This window comes from Theropithecus gelada, chromosome 2, assembly GCF_003255815.1.
Source record: "Theropithecus gelada isolate Dixy chromosome 2, Tgel_1.0, whole genome shotgun sequence".
NCBI classification, from domain to species: Eukaryota; Metazoa; Chordata; class Mammalia; order Primates; family Cercopithecidae; genus Theropithecus; species Theropithecus gelada.
In genome coordinates, this window is record NC_037669.1 from 170779972 (window position 1) to 170800823 (window position 20852).

Consider the following 20852-nt stretch of genomic DNA (forward strand, 5'->3'; position numbering starts at 1 on the left):
TTTTCTTTTCTTTTTTTTTTGAGACAGAGTCTTGCTCTGTTACCCAGGCTGGAGTGCAATGGCGCTATCTCAGCTCACTGCAACCTCTGCCTCCTGGGTTCAAGCGCTCCTCCTGCCTCAGTCTCCTGAGTAGCTGGGATTACAGGCACATGCCACCATCCCCAGCTAATTTTGTTTTGTATTTTTAATAGAGACAGGGTTTCATCATGTTGTCCAGGCTGGTCTTGAACTCCTGACCTCCAGTGATCTACCTGCCTCGGCCTCCCAAAGTGTTGGGATTACAGGTGTGAGCCACCACACCTGGCCTTTTTTTTTATTTAAAAAATTAAATCCTTCATTGAAATATCTTCCATCTTTACAACAAATCTGAAAGCTCGATATTATTCCCGTTTAAAACTAAATGGACTGAGGGTTACAGAGGTTAAAAAATTTTCCCTGAGCTGATGATTTAAAGAGCAAGAAATCAACTTACGCCTAACTGTGAAGCGTATGATCGTAACATTAAACAAATTATGCACATCATTATTCATTAATACATTCATTAATATTTATTAATACATTCTTGTAAAGATTTTTGAATGCAGTTGCATATGGAGTTAATCCTTCTTATTCCACCCTTTTCTTTTTTAAGGTATCTACTGAAACAAGTTTGATGTATATCTGGGAACTTTTTTCTGTGCACATTTGTAAATACACAATTATATAGACTTTTAATGCTATAAGTGGGATTACACTATTCTTAATGCATGCTTACTTTCATTAAGCATTCCTGAAATCATTTCTTTTAAAAAAGTCTGTTTTTAATTTTTCTAGTGAATGCTTTGGATATACCACAATTTATTGGAACATTCCCCAGTGGACAGACATATATATTGCTTCCAGTTTATCAGTAACAAAAACAAAGATGCAAAGAACACTTTTGAACAGACTTGTGCCCTGTGTGAGTATTTCCCTGGGACAGAATATGATGAGAGGTATGGTTGGGTACATCTGCATCTTTCGGCATGACAGACACTGTTCAGTTGGCCTTGGAAAGCGTGGGGTGGTCTATCCCCTGCTCCATGCTGCATCTCTGAAAACTGAAGTTAGATGAACCAGGGCCTTGGATTTCTGATAGCTACTTCCCTTTGACATTGCTGTTTCCAGTTTTTTGTTTTTAATTCCCTCCCATCTCGCAGGTAGCTTTTTTTCCCCTTGATCTTCTATTTCTGTCTGCCCCAGTATACTTATGGGGTACTCGTCCCTGCCTTTGAAGTATCAAATCACACAGCTATCTGACATATGCCAAAAGTGGAGAGACAGCCATTGTTCTCATGTTGATTGCTAAGGTTCCCAGAGTGCCCTTGAGGTATATGAATCACTGGCACTCTCAGTTGGGACTGCAGATCCTGATGTATGATGAGTGGGGCAGAGTGGAGAGCAGAGATGGATGGAGCAGATGATAGTACTGGCGGAAGGGCGCAAGCTTTTCAATCCTCCACCTTCTAAAATACTTATTCACCTGGAGATGTCCTTGTATTTTACTTAAGGACAAAGATAGCAATCATCTGCTGAAAATGTGAATGTCTAACATGAAAGATTATAATGCACACAATGACTTGCATTTATGTCTCCAACTTTTAAGACACTTTGTTATTTTGGTAAATGAGAATGGTATATCATTTGAAATTGTCATCACTGATTTGATTCATTTTTTTTCTTTATGAAGAGCACGAGTTAATAGTTTTCCCCTTTGCTGACATAAGGTATTGTTTAAAAAATTACTTTAACTTGTCTAAATCTTGAGGTCTGGTTTCATAAATTATGATACATCTATAAGCAAGAACAATCTATAGCCAATGAAAGTCAGGACTCAGAATATTTAATGACATGGGAAAATGTTCATGATATATTGTTAGGCATTAAAAGCTGGTTAAAATGGTATGCCTATCTGATCCCAGGTTTATAAAAAATACACATGCACAGAGAAAAGACTGAAATATAATAACAATGTACAGTGCCTACCCTTGGGGGATAGAACTTCAACTGATTTGAAACCATTTGCAATTTAAAAAATTTGTAGACTTTTTTTTTCCTACCATGAACATATAGGCTTTTATAATGGGAGGAAATAACTTGTTCTTAAAATTATTTTAACTCATTCCCTCTTGCCTTCCTGGGTATTCCAGAATCAGTTTTGAAAATGTTAAGCACAGAGACATTTCCGAGATCACTGATGACTGCTCTCCTTTATTCTGAGTCCACCAGGGAGGTGGGTGAGTCCTGCCTTGTTTCTCCCCTTGGGTTTCACGGTTTCAGGAAGGTCCGTGATTGACATAAAAGTATAGAGGCCTGACTGCCTGGGTTCAGCAGGGCTGGTTAGGTCCAGCTCCAGGGATCCACGCATCTGTCTATAACCCATCCTGTGGGAGGTGGGACCCTGTGGTTCCCAGTGAGAAGTACAGTAGGGCATGAGAGGGTAGAGGGGAGAAGCCTTGTAAGAATTCAGGGGAGGATCAAGGCCTCAGTCAAACAGCGTGGGGTTCTCAGAAGGGCTCAAGTCCCAGGGTGATATGTTATTAGGCAGTGACTAAGCAGACCTTCCAGTTGGCGACTGAGATAAGCCAGGCCCAAAGAAAGGCCCAACCAAGAATGGAGGGACTCAAGTGGCTCCCCACGTGCACTCAAGGAAGGGGAAAAAAAAAATGCACATTTCCTAAGTGCCCACCAGGTGGCAGACCCTTTCCTGTGCTACGAGTTTAAGAGTATTCTCAAGCACATCATGATACCCAGGTATTAAGAACCTGCACTGGGTTGGCAAGAAAATAGAAGGCTGGGCCCCTCTCTAGAGATTCAGTAATCTGGGTGGGGCCTGAGATTCTTATTTCTACAAAGCTCCAGGTTCTCCTGGTGCCACCGGTTGGTACTCCTACACTTTCAGTAGCACTGGATATATCATCTCAGACCGGGAAGGGAGGAGGAGGACAAGGAGTAGGATGTGGTCCTTATGGCTGAGCAATCAGTTCAAATTGTGATTAAAGTGCCAAGGAAGTCTGGCATGGAACGAGCGGGTGTGGGTGGGTGGGGTGAGTTGCAGAAGGGAATGGGTTACTTGCTCCTGGTTAAAATAGCCTCTGATACTCCAGCAGATTCAACTTGTGGGCTCTGCGACAGAATGTAAGGGCTTCAGAGCTCTCATTCTAATTAAATGTGGTACCAATTAATTCACTTAGGATGCCTATAGCAGACAGAAGCATAGGTATATGCAGGTTAAAATAAAAGCAGTAAGGCTGGGCACAGTGGCTCAAGCCTGTAATCCCACCACTTTGGGAGGCCGAGGTGGGTGGATCAGCTGAGGTCAGGAGTTTGAGACCTGCCTGGCCAACGTGGCGAAATCCTGTCTCTACTAAAAATACCAAAATTAGCTGGGCATGGTGGTACATGCTTGTAATCTCAGCTACTCAGGAGGCTGAGGCAGGAGAATTGCTGGAACCTGGGAGGTAGAGGTTGCAGTGAGCCAAGATTGCGCCACTGCACTCCATCCTGGGCAACAGAGCAAGACTCCGTCTCAAAAAAAAAAAAAAAAAAAAAGCAGTATTCAGAACAAAATGACAAACAAAATCTTAGATAGCTACCAAAAACCCCTAAAGAAACAATATTTAAGAGTACTACAAACATAAATCAGTGATTCCCAAACTATTTGAAGTGAAAGCCTATTTTAAAAATCTGGTCCATTGTGGAGCAATATATGGTTCTACTGCACAAGACTTTTACGTAGTTCAAGCCACACGTGACTGACCAGGCAAGTTTGACAACATCCAATTGTCTATATCCTGTTCAGTGAGACGAATTCACTGATCATGCATTTGGATGCATTTGGATGCCAGTGGCAACGTCAAACTGCTATAAAAGTTCCTAAAGCTTACTCTCAGTTTCTGTATTTGCATCAATAGAAATGGTAATAACCACTTCACAGAAAGGTCCCAGTCCCCAAACCACACTTAGAAGTGCACTGCTCTAGCCTGGCTGGGTGACTGATCTGGCAGATGGGCTCACTGCATAGCTTCAAGGAGTCAATTTGTTCTTTGGATCCTGTTGTGCAGAATTAACTTTTGTATCCTCAGGACTATTTTGTTCATATCATTTCTACATGGGGTCCTTGGAATAGGGCTAGTTGGATGTTCTTTTGGCCCTGCTGCCATTTTCTTATGCTTGGACATCAAGGACAATATCCTGTATACAGGCACTCAATAAACACAGATGAGTGAATGCATGGATTACTAGCCCAAGACTGAGATGTCAAGTGTGGGATAGACAGCCATCTAGGAAATAAATGCTCAACATGGATGAACATCAAAATAGAACTCTCTTCATAGTAACTATACGGAGCTGACAAGCAGAGCAGATGGAGAACCAGCTCTATAAGGAAAGACTGTATAATCTTGTTGCTGTCCTGGACTCACTGCTGCCTCACTCAATACATGTGCCCATTCTGAATGAATGATATTTAGTTTATAAGTTTCTTGGACCATGATAACATAGGTTTCCTGGTGGCATTTTCATGCTGAACCAAGGCATTGCCTCATGACTATGTCAAGGTGAACCCTGGTGGTTACTCTGGAAAACATGGGAGACTTATTTTAGTTGTTTTCCTGTTAATATTAGAATCTTGAGGAAGGACTTTAATAATTTAATTATATTCTCTTATTACATCTCTGACTTTCAGTGAAAAAGAGTTGAATGAATGCAAAATGAATTACCCACTCTAACCTCCCTGAAACTTCATGCCCCACCCCACATCCATCTGAAAGTCTCCTCTTGCTTCATTCCTTACCAGGCTCACAGCATGATTCAAGGTATTTTTATGACTTAATGATGCATAGCTAATAATAATGATGACAACAATAATGACAGCTGCTATTTAGAGAGCACTATAAGTCAGGTACGTTGCTAAATGCTTAAATACATCATCTTATTTAATTGTATTAATCTTACAAGTTTGGTCAAGGACAGAAAGTAGAAAGGCTAGGATTCTAGCTCAAATAGATCAGTCTCAAATATTTGTGGTCTTAACCACTCTACTAAGCATCTTGTATCCAAACAGAGACTGTTTCCTTTTGCTTTTAAGATGGCCAACAAACTGAAATGTGTGGTGTTGGAAACTAGATATGTAAGGCCAAGGTTTATTTTAAATGATAGAGACATAGATGGACTCTATGAATAAATAAGTGAATGAATATGGGTATCAATTGTGAGTGAATTAAATTGGGTTTATGACATTATTAGATCACAAGGATGCTAGAGTTATCTGTTGGCATTTCACTGTAAACTGACATGGTTTTAGTGCCAGCCCATATAATTTGGAGATACAATCTGGTCACATATGCTAAGACTAAATCTCAATTGTATTGCAAACAAATGTATTTTGTGCATGCACACACGTGCACGCGCACACACACACACACGTCCTACATCCTGACTCCTTTGAAAAACTTTATTTTGCTTTTTTTCTAAATAGCCCTTTCAATTTCTCAGATCTCCTCGATTATATATATAAGAGAGTCCAAATAGAAACCTTTCCAAAGGGACATGTATAGTTTTGACTGCCCTCAAATCAGAGTTCATAACACTATTTCACTATTACTTTTGATTAACTCTATTTCCAACTGAAACACTCAATTTCCCAGGTAAACTGGTAGTTCCTAGGAGCTTTCAAAGTATTTTCAGAAAACCTAAAAGACCAGTTCTTTTGTATGAAGGATAAATATAATCATGTGTATATGTTCAAAGTAGAACAGCTGTGTAAGTAAGTCCTTCAGGGCTTGTAAATGGGAGTCTTTGTAAACTTTCATTATTATATGTTGGTATATGATTACGAGATTTTCAAAACACAATTTTAAACTTTACCATGAGTCACAATCCATAAAGAAAAACTAAATAGACCCTTCTTTAAAAAAAAAAAAAAAGCCCACTAAGCTGAACAAGAATGGGAAATTAAATGAACTTAGTCATTTAAAGATACAAATTGATCTCTTGGACATTGAAAGACACAAATTGATTTAAGAAGCAAAGATTTTGGGGAGCCCTAAGACAATAAAGCGATCAGGACGAAGACATCTGTCAGGGCGGAGGCGACCTGAGGTAAAGAACAGTTAAATCTAATGCAATCAGGAACTTAGGCCAGTTTAATGTTTTTTTTTGCCTTATGAGGTGACAACCTCCTAACACCATAATCTCTCCTTTCAGGATGATGACACAAGGATTTAATGAGTAGAAGACAACAACTTAAAACCTCTCATTTGGGCATGACTTGTCTAGGTTAAAGGTGGGCATTGAGATCCCATTAGCTACTGGCACAATTGTGAAAAGAAATGTACATATGCACAGACACACTTTAAAGCAAGACGTCATAAAAATACAGCGATGCCTGTTTCAACTCAGACCCAAAAATGGAATTAAAGCCAAAACTAACCCCTCTACTAATTAGAGAAGTAAAAATGTCGTCACCCCAAGTGTCCCAGCACAACGTGAATCCAAAACAAGCTGCTTTCTTTGGATTCCACTTATTTATTTACTTTAAAAAGAATATTTGAAGAAAATGACGCCCAGTAAAAGAACAGTTGGAGAAAACATGGGACTCCATACATTGGAAGAGAAATGGAGACGGAGTACACAGTTACAACACGGGTTTTTTTTTTTTTCTTGTTGAAACACATGATAATGGGCTAATAAAAATCTGGTTACCTTTACATTTCTTCTCCTCCGTTTGGAAGGTCTGGGCACTCGAGACACTCTGGTCGTTCACATCATCATGGTCCAGATGGAATATTGAGCTAGTCCAAGTGGCCTGGATGAGATGTGGCGACGACTGTTCATTTTTCAATGTGCTGCGCCTCTCTGAATGGCTCTTCCTATGTAGACAGGCTTCAGACATTCCTACTAGCTTCCAGTCGTGTTCTCGGTCTGGACAGTGCTTCGGTTTGTCCCAGGCTGTAAGGCCATTTTCTAAAGGGTTGAAAAACACGAGATGACGAGCTGTTGGCATTGTCAAGATTTTGCTGAGATGCAGAGTTTTGGAAGGCAAGTTGTGTCTCAATTCTTTTGGGGCTTACAGGATTCACACGCCACTTGACGGTAGTGATAAGATGCAGAATTTGTCAGCCTTGGGCATTTAGCCACTGCAGTTGGATTGCCTGTCGGAGTAATCAACACATTCCCCCTTACTTTAAATGCCTAGAAAGACATTAGTTCTCGCATGGCAAGGCTGTTCTTTCGCCAGTCCCACTTCCACAGCAATGGCCCAGGAGCAAGTTTACACACCAATTTATGTTACTGCTTAGATGACCATTTGAGGTCTTGAGGGTCAGGGCTGGCCGTGAACACTTTTCAGATCCTTAGGACATAAAACACCCAGGATTCAGCCTTGTTTGACTTGGGTTTTATCACAAGCTGACCTGAGGGACACCCTGTTACTTAAATGGGACGTGCTCACGTGGCCACACCGAGAGTGGCAACTCTGTTTTTACCACCTTCTACCTCTGATGGCCTACAAAAAGAAAAAAAAAAAAAAAAAAAGAAGGGGATCTTACAAATAGAAGTTTTGTAAAGGGCTTCAATATAGTCCCAAGTTGGCAATAAGAACCGATGAAGGAAAGCAGATAGTGCTTTAGCTGTGGGACAAATTAAGAGCCCTAATGATAGAATGATGAACTTAAAGTCTTTGGTTGGAGTGCAGCTGGTTAATTATTTATGTATATTATATATATTTTTTCTATTCAATTTATAGGGACTTGAGGGTTTGGCCTATAGAAAATGGGAAAAAATGTAATGATATGATGAAAAATTTCTGACACTAACCTTCCCCGGTGGCAAATTTTACTTCCTTAAATATCTTTACTGTACATGGATATAGAGAGCAAAAATGAGCAAGCTAATATATATATATACACACACACACACACACACACACATATTTGTATGCATGTTGTACACATTAAAAAAACATAATCCATCTGGTCATCCATATTTTCAGAAATTCTTAAGTTACTGTTTGTCAAAATTAGAAAAAATATAACATAAATATGTCAGTCCTCCTTTTCAGAGTTTATATGGTCTCTTTAAAGTGATCATAATTCACAAATTTATATGTGAATTTTTTTAACACTGAAATTACCAGAAGACCATGGATACCCATATCCCTGGGGCTTAGAGAGACATGTCTATCCTGACCTGTGCATAGCACAGTGAATTTTAAGCTGACTTTCAAATATTTAAAGTGAATTTTAAATTATTTAACATGAGGGTTAAAAATGCTTTAGGTTTTCATAAGCACCCTCTCGAAAGCTACCAGATGTCTTCAGCTAATGTTGGTTAGGATGGTTTCTCTAAAAGTGTAAATTACTCAGTCACTTTGGAAAGTTGCATTTACCCTTCTGGGTTTTCATGTTACTACGAGAAAATTCCAATGCCCATGCACACTGTATTCCTACTCCAGGAGAAAACCATAAACAATAGTAACAAAGTAATGATCAACACATGATTCCTTTGTCATAGTAAATGGAAATGCTGTGGCTTGAAATAGCTTAATTTGGCCAATAAGCAATAAGTCTCCTTTTAAAAATTATACACTGTGCTAACTTTTGGGTGTAACATTTGATCTTATTCAGAGAAGAGCTCTGAAAATTCATTCTATGCAAAGGGCTGTGCTAAGCATTGTATGGGGTACATTATATAAACATAGATTCTTCCTTTTCAGAGTTTACATGGCATTATTCATTGCATGGTAAATCAAAAAGCTGTGGACTTCTACCACTTTCGACTGTGCTAGCTACTGGTGCAATTACAGGCACTTATTCTCACTATCCATTAAAAGGCAACAACAGATTGAGATCTTGAAAGATTGTATTGCATTTCGAGCTAAACATATCCATGTGTAACTCATTCAAGTACCATTATCCATAAGGGCTTGAGGTTTTCATGTGCTAAACATAAAGTTACTGAGGGCAGGGGTTAATTCTGGGCCCAACGAGATTGATATTATTTCCACAGACATGAAAAGTCTTCTCACCATGCATGTTTTTATGGTGTCTGCTTTATTTTCAGAGACTCTAAATCCTCAGCAAATTGCATCTCGCAAAGCTTAATGTAAATAATGTTAAAGTTCTCAAACTATTTTGAAAAGGCTTTAAGATTTGATTTTTCCACAGAAATTCCTAAAATTTGGTATTAATTCCCTTGACCCCACAGAAATTAAGAAATACAGCCAAACTGGGTAGTCATTACTCCCTAGGGAAACAAGGCTTGGCTGAGAGATGCTGAAAGGGGCTCCACTCCAAGAGGACATTTCCCCTTAAAGCACAGCCTATTAAAGCTTGCTTAGCATGTCCCTTGGGTCAGCAAGAAGGGGGTTTCTTGTAAGCAAGGAAGGCTACACTTGGGGTGAGGCAAGGGATAGGATTGCTTTCCATTTTCCAAAGAAAAGCAGCCGAGATGGTTTGGGAAAAGGGCTTCATTCATGGGAGGCATTTACAAGCTCATAATTACTGTCTGTAATTACATTCGCAATAATGATATTCAGTTGCTTAATTGGCAGGTTTATTGGTTGGGGCATTGCTGGGAAACCTGGAGACTGAGAAGTCCCGATTGGGTCATGAGAAAGCTCAAGAGGAATTTATTTAAGGAGGATTCTTGATTCTTATCCTTGCAAGAACAGGGGGGCAACATGTAATTCCTATTCCATTCCCAAGGTGGGATGAGACACCCACGACACTGGGGTCCTGAAATTCTACCTACTGGATATACTGTTGTTGGTGAGACCTACAAGTTACCTCCACATACCTGTGGTTGGCAATGATGGTCTTTAGTAATTTCCTATGTCTAACGCCCATCTCCTTTTGTTCCTTCAAAACTCACACAAATGGGATATTTCTTTTTAGGAAGATTAACATCCCAAAAGGTTAAGTCAGTGATTCTCAAACTTTGATGTGTATCAGAATCATCTGAGGTGCTACTAAACAACACTGAAGACCAGACTTTTTGAAGTTGGATAGCGTGTGGGCATGCATAGAGCTATCAAGTTCTCCAGGTGATTGCGATAGCCAACAGAGTTTGAGATCCACAGGGTTAAGATAAATTTAAGGTAAGAAAATAAATTAGTGACAGGTTTTGAATAAGTCTGTGGTTTCCTCAGACTCCAGTGTTTTACACAACCTCAGAGTAAATTTTCATTATCATTCAAAAATTCATCCATTGTTTTGAGGTCTACTGAGTGAAGCCTTAAAAGTCAGGTGTTAATTAGATATTATCTTGTAGATTGCAGGTATGGATGTAAATAAGTATTTACTCAAAAAGCCTGTTGTCACTATGGAAAACAGTGTGGAGATTCCTTAATGAACTAAAAGTAGGTCTACCGTTTGATCCACCAATCCCACTGCTAGGTATCTACCCAGAGAAAAAGAAGTCATTATATGAAAAAGACATTTGCACACACATTTACAACAGCACAAATTGCAATTGCAAAAATACAGAACCAGCCCAAAAAATGCCCATCAATCAACTCATGGATAAAGAGAATGTGATATATATATATATTTATATATATATATATATATGGAATACTACTCAGACATAAAAAAGAATGAAATAATGACATTCATAGCAACCTGTATGGAAGTGGAGACTATTTTCTAAGTGAAGTAACTCAGGAATGGAAAACCAAACATCATATGTGTTCACTCACATATGGGTACTAAGCTATGAGGATGCAAAGACATAAGAATGATACATTGGACTTTGGGGACTTCAGAAAGGGTCAGGGTGGTAAGAGATAAAAGACTACACACTGGGTACAGTGTACACTGCTCGGGCGATGGGTGCACCAAAATCTCAGAAATCACCACAGAAGAACTTATTCATGAAACCAAACACCACATGTTCCCAAAAAACCTATTGAAATAAATAAAAAATTAAAAATAAAAGCCTGTTGTTCTGAGCATTATCTGGGACACAATGCACACAGTAGTAGAAGTAATTTTTTTTAAAAAAGGGAGCATTCTAGAAATGATCATATTTTGTTATTCACATAAATCATGAACCGTTTACTCTTAATGAATCCCAGTTAACATATGACTTTCAATACTTCCCATTCTAGACATCAACACAATTAACCAATGTAATTAGTTATGATGAATTAAAAATAAGTAGAACAAAAGAAAATAATAACTAGATAGGGATGTGTGAACTCCTTTGGTTTGTGTGTCTCAAGGGAGTTTAGACTTGAATGATTAGGTTTGCATTCGATGACCATCATTCTGATGGCTTTGATTGACACAACACTGATCCAAAGGGTTCTTTTGCAAAAGAGAAACAAACATAAATTTCATTAACATAACTACTTACATCCTATCTCTGGAAATTTCATTAAAGATGATAGAAAATAAATCTGTCCATCAAAAAAGGAGAATTAGATTAAAATATTCAAGTATTTCAGGACACAAGAGCGAGCTGATACCTTAGAAAAGAGCTAAAGCAAAGGAAATAGGATTATGACAAAGTGGTCAGAAAGGGTAAGCTGCGTAGGCTGGGATTTCATGGCACTCATTGCAAGAGTTTAGCTTGCATTAAAAGGCCATTCATATTAGGTACTGAGACTGACGGCAAACCATATTCTGCATTAGGGGTGTGTGTGTAAAACGTGCTTTGTAAACCCAGAGAGTGTGTAGAATTATCATTGTGTAGCATCAGACTATTAGGTAGGAAGCCTCTAATTTCCATTTTAGTTTTTTTACTTCCACCCATAAGGTTTGGCCTTGCTGAATTCTCACAGTATAGACGCCTCAACTGATGTTTTTTAGAATCATGCAGGACAGGAGAGTAATGTTTGGTTGAGCATTTACTATGATCCAGGAACTGAGCTAGACACTTTATCTTCACAAACATCCAGGGAACATATACTTCTTGACTGACAAGGAACCTAAAATTAAGAGAAGCACTTCACCTGCTCTTCTTTGCCTTTTGTGCTATTAACTGATATGTTCTCCTTATTGCCCTTAGTTTGATGCATAGTAAATGACCTATTAATAGCTATTGTTTTATGTGTGCTTCGAAAGTTCTTTACAAATTGTACTTACTACCTCATTTAATTTTCCCATTACTCATTTATATTCATAACAAGTCTCCTTGCTTTTGCTCTCAGCCACTTACAATCCATTTTCCACAGAGCAGCCAGAGTGAGCATTTAAAAGTATAAATAAGAGTGTATTTCTCTGGTGCTTGAAATAATCTGACCCATCCATATTAGAATAAAATCTTCAGGCCTTACAGTGGCCTCAAGGCCCCACTGAGCCTCCCTCTGGCTGAGCTCCTCACCCATGGCTCTGCCCCCTTCTCTCTATCCTCCAGCCACATGGGCTGCCTCTAACATGGGAAGCCCATTCCCACCGCAGCATCTTGCAGAGGCTCTTTCCTATGCCTGGAGTGCCCCTGTCCAAATCCTTATATCACCAGCTCCCTGTCATTGAGGTTTGAGAGAGAGCTTTCCTGACCAGCTCCCCAACCATTTTCTCTCTATCATTTTACTTTAGGTTCTTCATCATACTTGTCACCAACGGGAACTATTTTGTCTGCCCTCACTGGAAATGTAAGCACGACAGAAACAGGGATGAGCACTGTTGTGGTCATTACTGTGTCTCTAGCACTTGCAAAAGAGCCTTATGAATAATAGGTGTTTGGCAAATTTGTATGGGGGTGGGGATATGGATAGAATTATCATCCCTATTTTACATGTGTGGAGTTTAGAAAGTGACATGGATGTACATGATGGACCTGGACTCAAACCCAGGTCTTCTGACTCTAAAACCTGACCTGACCTTCTATAGTTCAGTTAAAGTTGCTTCTGGTTGCCAAGGACTGTAAACTTTGACCTAGTCCAGAAGCTATTTGAAGGAATGGCTCATCCCTTATATTTCTTGGTAGCCTCATGAGAGGTGGTCATCAGAGAGGCAAAAAATAATAATAATAATAAAAAATAAGTTGCTTCTGGAACTTTAGAGATGTGGGTTTTCTGTAAAATGGGAATATACTATTGTTTTGATGACCAAATAGGTTTATATATTAAAAGTTCTTGGTACAGTGTCCTGCACATTGTAAGCATGCACTAAGTGTAAGTTCTTCACTTATGTATCCACATGACTTTTTCTTCCCTTGCCTTACTCTCCAAACTCTTCTCCTCTAAACATGATTTTTAAAGAGCACCCCCCTCAAAAAAGAGTTTGATAAATGACTCCATACCACTATATTAATGGCTAAGAACCTGGGATGAGTCACCTCATAGCAGAAGTTGTGTTTTAAAGAGGATGTCTGGAAAGCACTGGGCCATGGCCCAAGGAATGTATCTCTAAAATTGGATTCCTAGATTCTGTGCAAGGCAAATGGGATAGGAATTTTGGTGAAGTGAGCATTTCCTGTTAGGTTTGCCTGACCATCATTATATCTGGCTTGATTAGCTTGGTAGCTCAAATAACATAATAATGAAGACACCAATTTGATCCTTACTCAACCTTCAAGGTCTAGTTCATCATTTAAGCTTTCTTGAAGCAATCCATCCACCCTCCAAACTTCCATCCCACTTCCCATGTATCTCCCTCCTCCACGTGCTACCTTTTACCTTGTGATATACCCATTTACATACATGTATATAATTTTCTTAACACTCATGGTGGCCAGCACAATATCCAAAGTAATATTTATTGTCCTCTCATAACTTTGCAAAGAGAAAACTGTTTCCTAGGCACATAATCCAGTAACTTTGCAAAGACAAAACTATTTCCCATGCACATAATTCATGCCCACTTTCTTATCCAAAAGCCACTGGTCTGCTAGGAGGACTCATCATTACAAGCAGTTCAACATGGACAACCAATAGGATTGTTCTCCCAGAACTGCTGGTGAAAATGAAATCTATTTTGCTTTTCAGAGGCAGGAAAAGATAGTGGGTAAGAATATGGGCTCTGCTTGCCAAGGTTCAAATTCTGACTATGACATGTATTAGCCGTGGTTTGGGGCAAATTGCTCTACCTCTTTGAATCTCTCTCCTGAATTATCCATATTTATCTATGTCTCTTCTATAAGGCAAGAACTTACCATGTCCTCCTTGCATGTGAATGGTACATGCACCCTTTTCCCTCTTATTGGACTCTAACCAATGTGTCCATCTCTTAATCTCCACAGCTCTAAGCACAATGCTATAACATGATGGGATCTCAAGAAATATTATTTGGAAATAATTGAACATAATAAGAACAGATCAAAATACCCCTGAAACTGAACAGAGCACATACAGTTTTTTATTTATTTAGGAATTTCTATTTACTGAGCCATAATGTGCTCTATGCAAGGCAGAGTCAGTCATAACTGGTTAGTATCAAAGTTCTGCAACAAAAGGCAGCTCAGCCATCAGCAGATACTGTAGCATAGCCTTAGACAAGCTCTGCGAACAGCGAAGACAGAAAGGGCAGCTAGATGGCTTTATTCTTCCTCATCCTCAGGCTGTGTAAACCAACCGTGTTTTTACTTTGGCATTTGTATCGGATGCCAGAGCTGGTATCTCAAGGCCATCTTTCCAAGACCTCTGAAACACTGACTTAATCTGTTAGTCCACTAACATCTGGAATGGGGTGAGCTGGTCACCAGAGGGCAGGCTCCTGGCTTGTGTTTCCCAGTGCCTCTGAATCTACCCAGGTGGCTTTGTCCGGCCTGGGAACCTTTAACAGTAGCCTGAAGCTGCAGAGCCTGCTTGCTTCCATTTATGTAGGTCTCTGCAGGAACTCTGCCCCAGTTGATGCCATGAGACTTGTACATTTGGAATATTTGGACAAGGAAGGAGAGATGTCTCCAAAATAGTGAAAAGTTAAATTGCTGGCTGTTTCTAAAGGAAATTTGCTGTTACTACATTCAAGAATTGCTATGGAAGGGTTATAGGTTCCAGGACCTCACAGCATTGGTGTCAAGCCCTCACAGTGTTGATGTGAAGAATACATGAACCAACACATGGACAAAGTCTAGCCTTGTGCAGAAATACAGTAAGTGTTCAAAGTGTTTCCTCCGACCTCCCCTGCTTTTTTTTTTTTTTCTACTAGTAATTACAGAGACCAAATCCACAATTCTCAACTGGTGGGAAGGAGCCTGTAGGATCTATTCTCATGCTTCCCCTTTCTCTCAATTTACACGAACATTCTGGACTCTCCCAGCTCAGTTTCAGTCCTATCCACACAGCTTTCCCTTACTATTCCAGTCTGTGGTGAGTTCTTTTTCCTTTAAAATACATTTCTTATTTATTCTAAGCTCATGCAATCATGATCATTTCTGAGCTCTTGTTGGTGTATGTTAGTGTTCCCCAAATGAAGACTTAGATAGCTCTTGAGAGTGTGAACAGATCCTATTTTGGTATTCTCAACAATTTAAGTCTGCAAAATGGAGTGAAATATTCTGGTCATTGTTAGACTCATGGAGGCATGGGCCATAGCTGGGGAGGGTGTGTCTTCCTGGCCACTGGCTCCTAAGGGAATTGAGGATAGAGAGGATGAGATAGGGAGGGAACCATATTCATTATTGTGTACAAGGTAGCTGAAGGGCATAATCATAATACTGTTAGTGATAGCTCAAATTTATTGAGCATTTATTTAAGTCAGGCTACATAGACCGGGCTCCATAAATTAAAATTACTATCAATTGAACACCGACTACATGTCAGATAGCATCCAAAAGTACTTTTCATACATTATTTTATCTAACTCAGATCACGTGTTTTGATATCCCTAATCAGGGTGTACTCATCTCAAGAAGAACTCTGCTGCTTCATTCCTGAGACTTTATCAATAAGGTCTGCTGAGGCCCATGTTCAACCTTTGTCCAGTTACATAAACTATGCCTTCAGAATATCTTCTTTTAGGCAAAGTCTTGCAAAATTAGCCGCTTTGTTCAAGTAGGCTGCCTTTCATTGCTAAATGGTTTTGCCTTTCTTTTACTGAGCACCTGCCTATTAATTTTCTATCTTGTTGAGACTGGACTTTTCTGTCCCCGTATGCAGGTGAATTTAAGTTTGCTATCACAGAGGCCTTCTCTTATTTCATTGGCAGGGATTATCAGTCCATTAAGTGGGTGAGATTTGGGAGCTGCTAGGAGATAAACAAACCTTTTCCTTATCTGGCTGCTCCCACTTCTCTGGTTTTCCTGTATATTCCATTAGGCAATCACTATCCTAATGCAAAATAATCATCACGACTGCAGAAACCTCAACTAATTACTCTGAAACTAGAAACTACAGTGATTGATAATCTTTTGATAAGTGAAAACCATTAAAACAATTTTAAAGTTTGTGTTTATAACATTTATAGGGGATGCTTATTCATCTGAAGTGTAACCTGAAACAAAACTAAAAAGCAAAACAAAATAACACGTGTTCAAAGACCACGCTGTAAGTTCCATTTGGCTGCATGAAAGCATGGCAGTGACCAGGTTCATAGGCAACATCTTAAAATTATTTAACCACATCGGAACAAGCTGACTGCTGAGCACTGACCAGAGGCCCTGAGCACTGGGAAAATACTTTCCGGAGGACACAATGGAATCCTCCCCCAGGAATGGTCATTTGATTTTCCATAATTCATACCGGATTTAATCAGAGAGTCCTTAGGTTGGATGACTCAAACTTTGAGGTAATTACTCTAAAGGCCACAGAGATTCCATTTAGGATATTAGAAAAGCTACAGTGGTTGCAGAAACATTCATATTAACGAGCCACAAATGCACATAAAAGGGAACAGATGTTTACTGCTAGGATTAGATTTCTCCTGAGCAAAAGTTCAGAGCATAATGTTTATTCTTGATGCCAGTCTGAACCCACATTTTTCAAAAAAACCCAAGATATCTTTATGAGACTCACCCCATTTTATGTTCCCAAACATGAAATAACCCTTTTCAAGGTAGAAAATACAAGTGAATCTTTTCTGACTTTGGAAACTAGGACTAGGGTATGACTTGTGGACAAAAATCAAAACTTGAGATTTATAATTTCTCAAATAAAAGACAAAATATGACTTGGGTAATTAGATCAATGTTATACACCACCCTGTGAAAGTCTCAGTACTTGGCAGCAAAACACCCATATTCTTCCAACAGATTACACTCAGGGATTAACAAAATCCACACAAATAAATGCTAGTGTTAGCAGAGTAACATATAGGTCCTCCTCTGGGTTTTCATAGAATTGCACTACAATTTCCCACTTTTTTTGGTACCCAGGTGAGACTAATTTTCAATTTTTGTGTGTAAAAAAATAAATAGGATCAAGATCATGACAGAGAGTCATTTAGGGAAGAGACATTTCAATCTGGAAAAGTTTGTTTTTTTTCTTTGGTTCAGGAATAGAAGCACTGCCACAGCATGCACAGCTATCTTGTTCTTGGTTATAATAGCAGGTGAGATTTTTACACAGGTGAGAACTGCTTGAGAGCAGGTGCTTTTGGGATATTTTCGGGTCCTCAGAATACTTTTAAATACACCAAAAACATATTTTGTGAAATGGGCCTTAGTGGTATGACGTAAGTACATGCAGGGTATGTAATGCTCCCCTAGGAGGGTCTGTTTTAGCACCTGTACCTCAATGATACAGTCCCAACAGCAGAGAGGGGAGAATTAAATTGTCTTCTACCTGCCTGTCTTGTGGAAGATAATTTAGAACTGCAGATGGGTCAAATTGCTTGGTGTAATCTATTCTATGATTTTTTTTTTTTTTTAACAGTTTAGGAAAATGAAGAGAAGCAGGTAGGGTTTTGACTGTCTTTTCCATACCTTCCTGTTATTTTCCCCTTAAACATTTCAATTTCTTAAATTAGAGTTGGCGAGGCTGGGGCTGGAGAGGGACTCTGGCAGTCAGTTCCTGCAGGCCTGCTTCTCTCCAACCTGCTTGATCCCTACTTGGGCCAGGTGTGCCCCCTGCCTCCTCCATGCTCAAACGGCTTGTGAATATCTACAGCCCTGTTACTCAAAGTGCAGTCCAAGGACCTGCAGCATCAGCATCTCCTGGGAGTTTGTTAGAAATGTGGGATTTCTGCCTCCAGAACTGGTGAATCACAATCTGCATGTTAACAAGATTCCCATGTGACTCACATGCACATTCATGTTTGAGATATTCTGTTCCAGGGGCACAGTCTCCATATGAAGTAGACAGAATTTGTTAAACATGTGGTTACCCAAGTGAAATGTTGGTGGGATTTAACTTACACCATATAGTGATAAGAGCCATGATTTTCCTATTCAGAAATCAGAGGGGAAAGTAGTAGTTGATGAATTGTAGGTTAGGGAAATTATACGTGTAGAAATTAAAAGACAGTGTATTTGATGTCTTTATTTCCTAAGTGGTTAGTTTGGTAAATTTGGTTCATAAAATGTAAAAATCCAAACACCAAGATTTCAGATTATACTTTCTTTTTTTGTCAGTTTCTCCTCTAAAGACAGCCAATAAAATACTAAAAGCAATAGCTAACATTTTATGTATGCTTACTATATGTTAGGCACTCATTTTGATCACTTCTCATTTAATTTTCATGATAACTCTATGAAGTAGAATGTTATTCTCATTTTTTTGCAGAGGAAACTGGAGCACAGAAAGGTTAAACAACTTGCTCAAGATCACACAGTGGATAAATGACAAAATCAGAATCCAGGCCCAAGTAGAGATTAGCTGAGCATGCGACACCCTTTATGGGAAGTCAACACTGGACAGCTTAGATGATCATCTCAGGCAAACAAAAACAAAAACAAAAACAAAAAGAAAACAACAAACTAGATTCCATGGGCTGAAATACGGCTCAGAGAGGTCACATTCTTGCTCAAAGTGACTGAGATGGAGGAAGAGCTGGGATGGGTCTTGTGATTCTTCGTCCCATAATCTTTTAATTGAAAACATACGTTTTTGGTATACAACAAAAATTTATTGCTCAATCTCAATGCTGTTTCAAATTCTGATATTTGCACCCTATACCTCAAACACTAAGAGCTGTTTTTCTAATTAAGACTCCTTTTTTAATCTAGTAAATTAACCAAACAAGAGACAGCTGTGCAAGGAAGAATTCTGTTTCCCATATTGGTTGCTGAAGATGATTTTTAAAAAGGTTAGTATTTATGATGGGCTCTGCTTCCAAATGGCCAAACTTAAAAAGAAGGCAAAAACAAAGCAACTGAGGTCATAAAGAATCAATCTGTTTCTTCGCTGCCATCTAGAAGGTTAAAAAGGTTGCCAAATCATTTAGAACTGACAAAGGGATAATTCTGAGTTTATGACATTGAGTGACAATGCTTCTAGAGGGCCTACTATGTGCCATTTCATTTATTGTTTCATTTACTCACTACAACAACATTGTGAAGGAGACGCTGTGATTAGCCCCATTTTACAGATGAGAAAACCTCGGCTGAGAGAGCGAAAGCTGTTACCCAAAGTTACAGATAGTAAATAGGTAGCTACTTTCATAACACCTTTGCTATCTTCTACAGGTGAGGCAATTGCAGCCCAGAGAGGTAAAGCATTTGTCACAGTCACAAAGGTAGTTTAAGGGAAGTGCTGTGCTTGGAATCTTCCTCAGGATGGGTCGACCAGCCTGATGGCAAATGGGAACTCTTGTAATTACTATGGGCGATTTCAGCAGGACTATTGCTTTGGGAGAGGTTCATCTATTTCCTCAGCAAAAACCATTTCAAGAAGCATAATCTCTCTTTGAAAATGAATGGGGGAAAGGGCATTTTTCTTTAGAAGCCTAGCTGGGCGCAGTGGCTCATGCCTGGAATCCCAGCACTTTGGGAGGCTGAAGTGGGTGGATTGCTTGAGCTCAGGAGTCCAAGACCAGCCTGGGCAACATGGCAAAACCCCATCTCTACCAAAAATACAAAAAATTAGCTGGGTGTGGTGGCACACACCTGTGGTCTCAGCTACTTAGGAGGCTGAGGTGGGAGGATTGCTTGAGCCTGGGACGTGGAGGTTGCAGTGGGTCACTGCACTCCAGCCTGGGTGACACAGTGGGACCTTGTCTCAAAAATTTGAAAAAGCATGTTAAGGACATTATGTCTACATGAATAGGGTTGTCTCATTTCGCCCATGGAGCAATAGTGTCTGAACATGGATGCTTGGGAAATTGAAAGGCATAATTTTTGGAAAAAAGATTACAGCTTAAGATATAAACATTTCTAATTATGAAAGTCTGTCTGAGATATTTTCTGACCAAACAGTAACCAAAATAAGAAAAAATACTGTGCTGTTAACAATTATTCTGTTTGTTCTGGTACGTGTCTACAGATGACAGCTTCTGCGGAGAGAACAGAATTAACAAAATGGAGATGTCAAAATGCTCTCCAACCTAAATGTGGCATGTTCCTCTTGTGTATTTTCATTGTTATATTCACTTAGGACAATGTGGCAAGTTCAGGGGAAGGTGCTGCAAAATGGTCCATGCTTGCTACACCAAGGAGAATTGGCAGTTTGCTTCCCGCGAGGCCCTATCTACAACTGCCTCAATTCTCAGGATACATTTGCCTAGAAATATGAAAACATGGGGAGGGTGGGAGGAAACTGCCAAAGTGAGGGAGCTGCTCTGGAAGAAAAGTTCCATTCCTGCATATTCCCTTCATATGAGAATTATTTGGTGGATCCAAATAATTGGATACCTGGCTGGGGAGATCCCCGGCTGATGGATCTCACGCAGGTTGGTTTATTTGTCTTTTTTTTTTTTTGCTTCTGTGGGGGATAGTTGGTGATATCTGGAGACATTTTTTGGTGGTCACAACCTGGAGTGTGTGTGCTACTAGCATCTAGTGGGTATAGGCCA

At 39.5% G+C, this 20852-nt stretch overlaps 1 protein-coding gene and 1 long non-coding RNA gene across 14 annotated transcripts in view; one reads left to right on the top strand and one right to left on the bottom strand.

The window, feature by feature from the left end:
* The window catches only part of LOC112619090, a 39931-nt gene extending 33289 nt beyond the window's left edge, over positions 1-6642 (top strand). Inside the window, exon 4 of the long non-coding RNA XR_003118173.1 lies at positions 6226-6642. This is a non-coding gene — a long non-coding RNA (uncharacterized LOC112619090). The remainder of the gene's footprint in view (positions 1-6225) is intronic.
* THRB (thyroid hormone receptor beta) overlaps positions 1-20852 on the bottom strand; it is a 366979-nt gene that overhangs the window by 67663 nt on the left and 278464 nt on the right. For 12 of the 13 annotated variants that reach the window (XM_025376929.1, XM_025376936.1, XM_025376933.1 and 9 more), the window contains one exon: positions 6724-6984. In XM_025376929.1, coding sequence (XP_025232714.1) covers positions 6724-6984 — 261 coding nt within the window. Of the gene's footprint in view, positions 1-6723; positions 7996-20852 lie in introns of those variants that run through there. The other variant, XM_025376923.1, reaches the window with a different exon arrangement.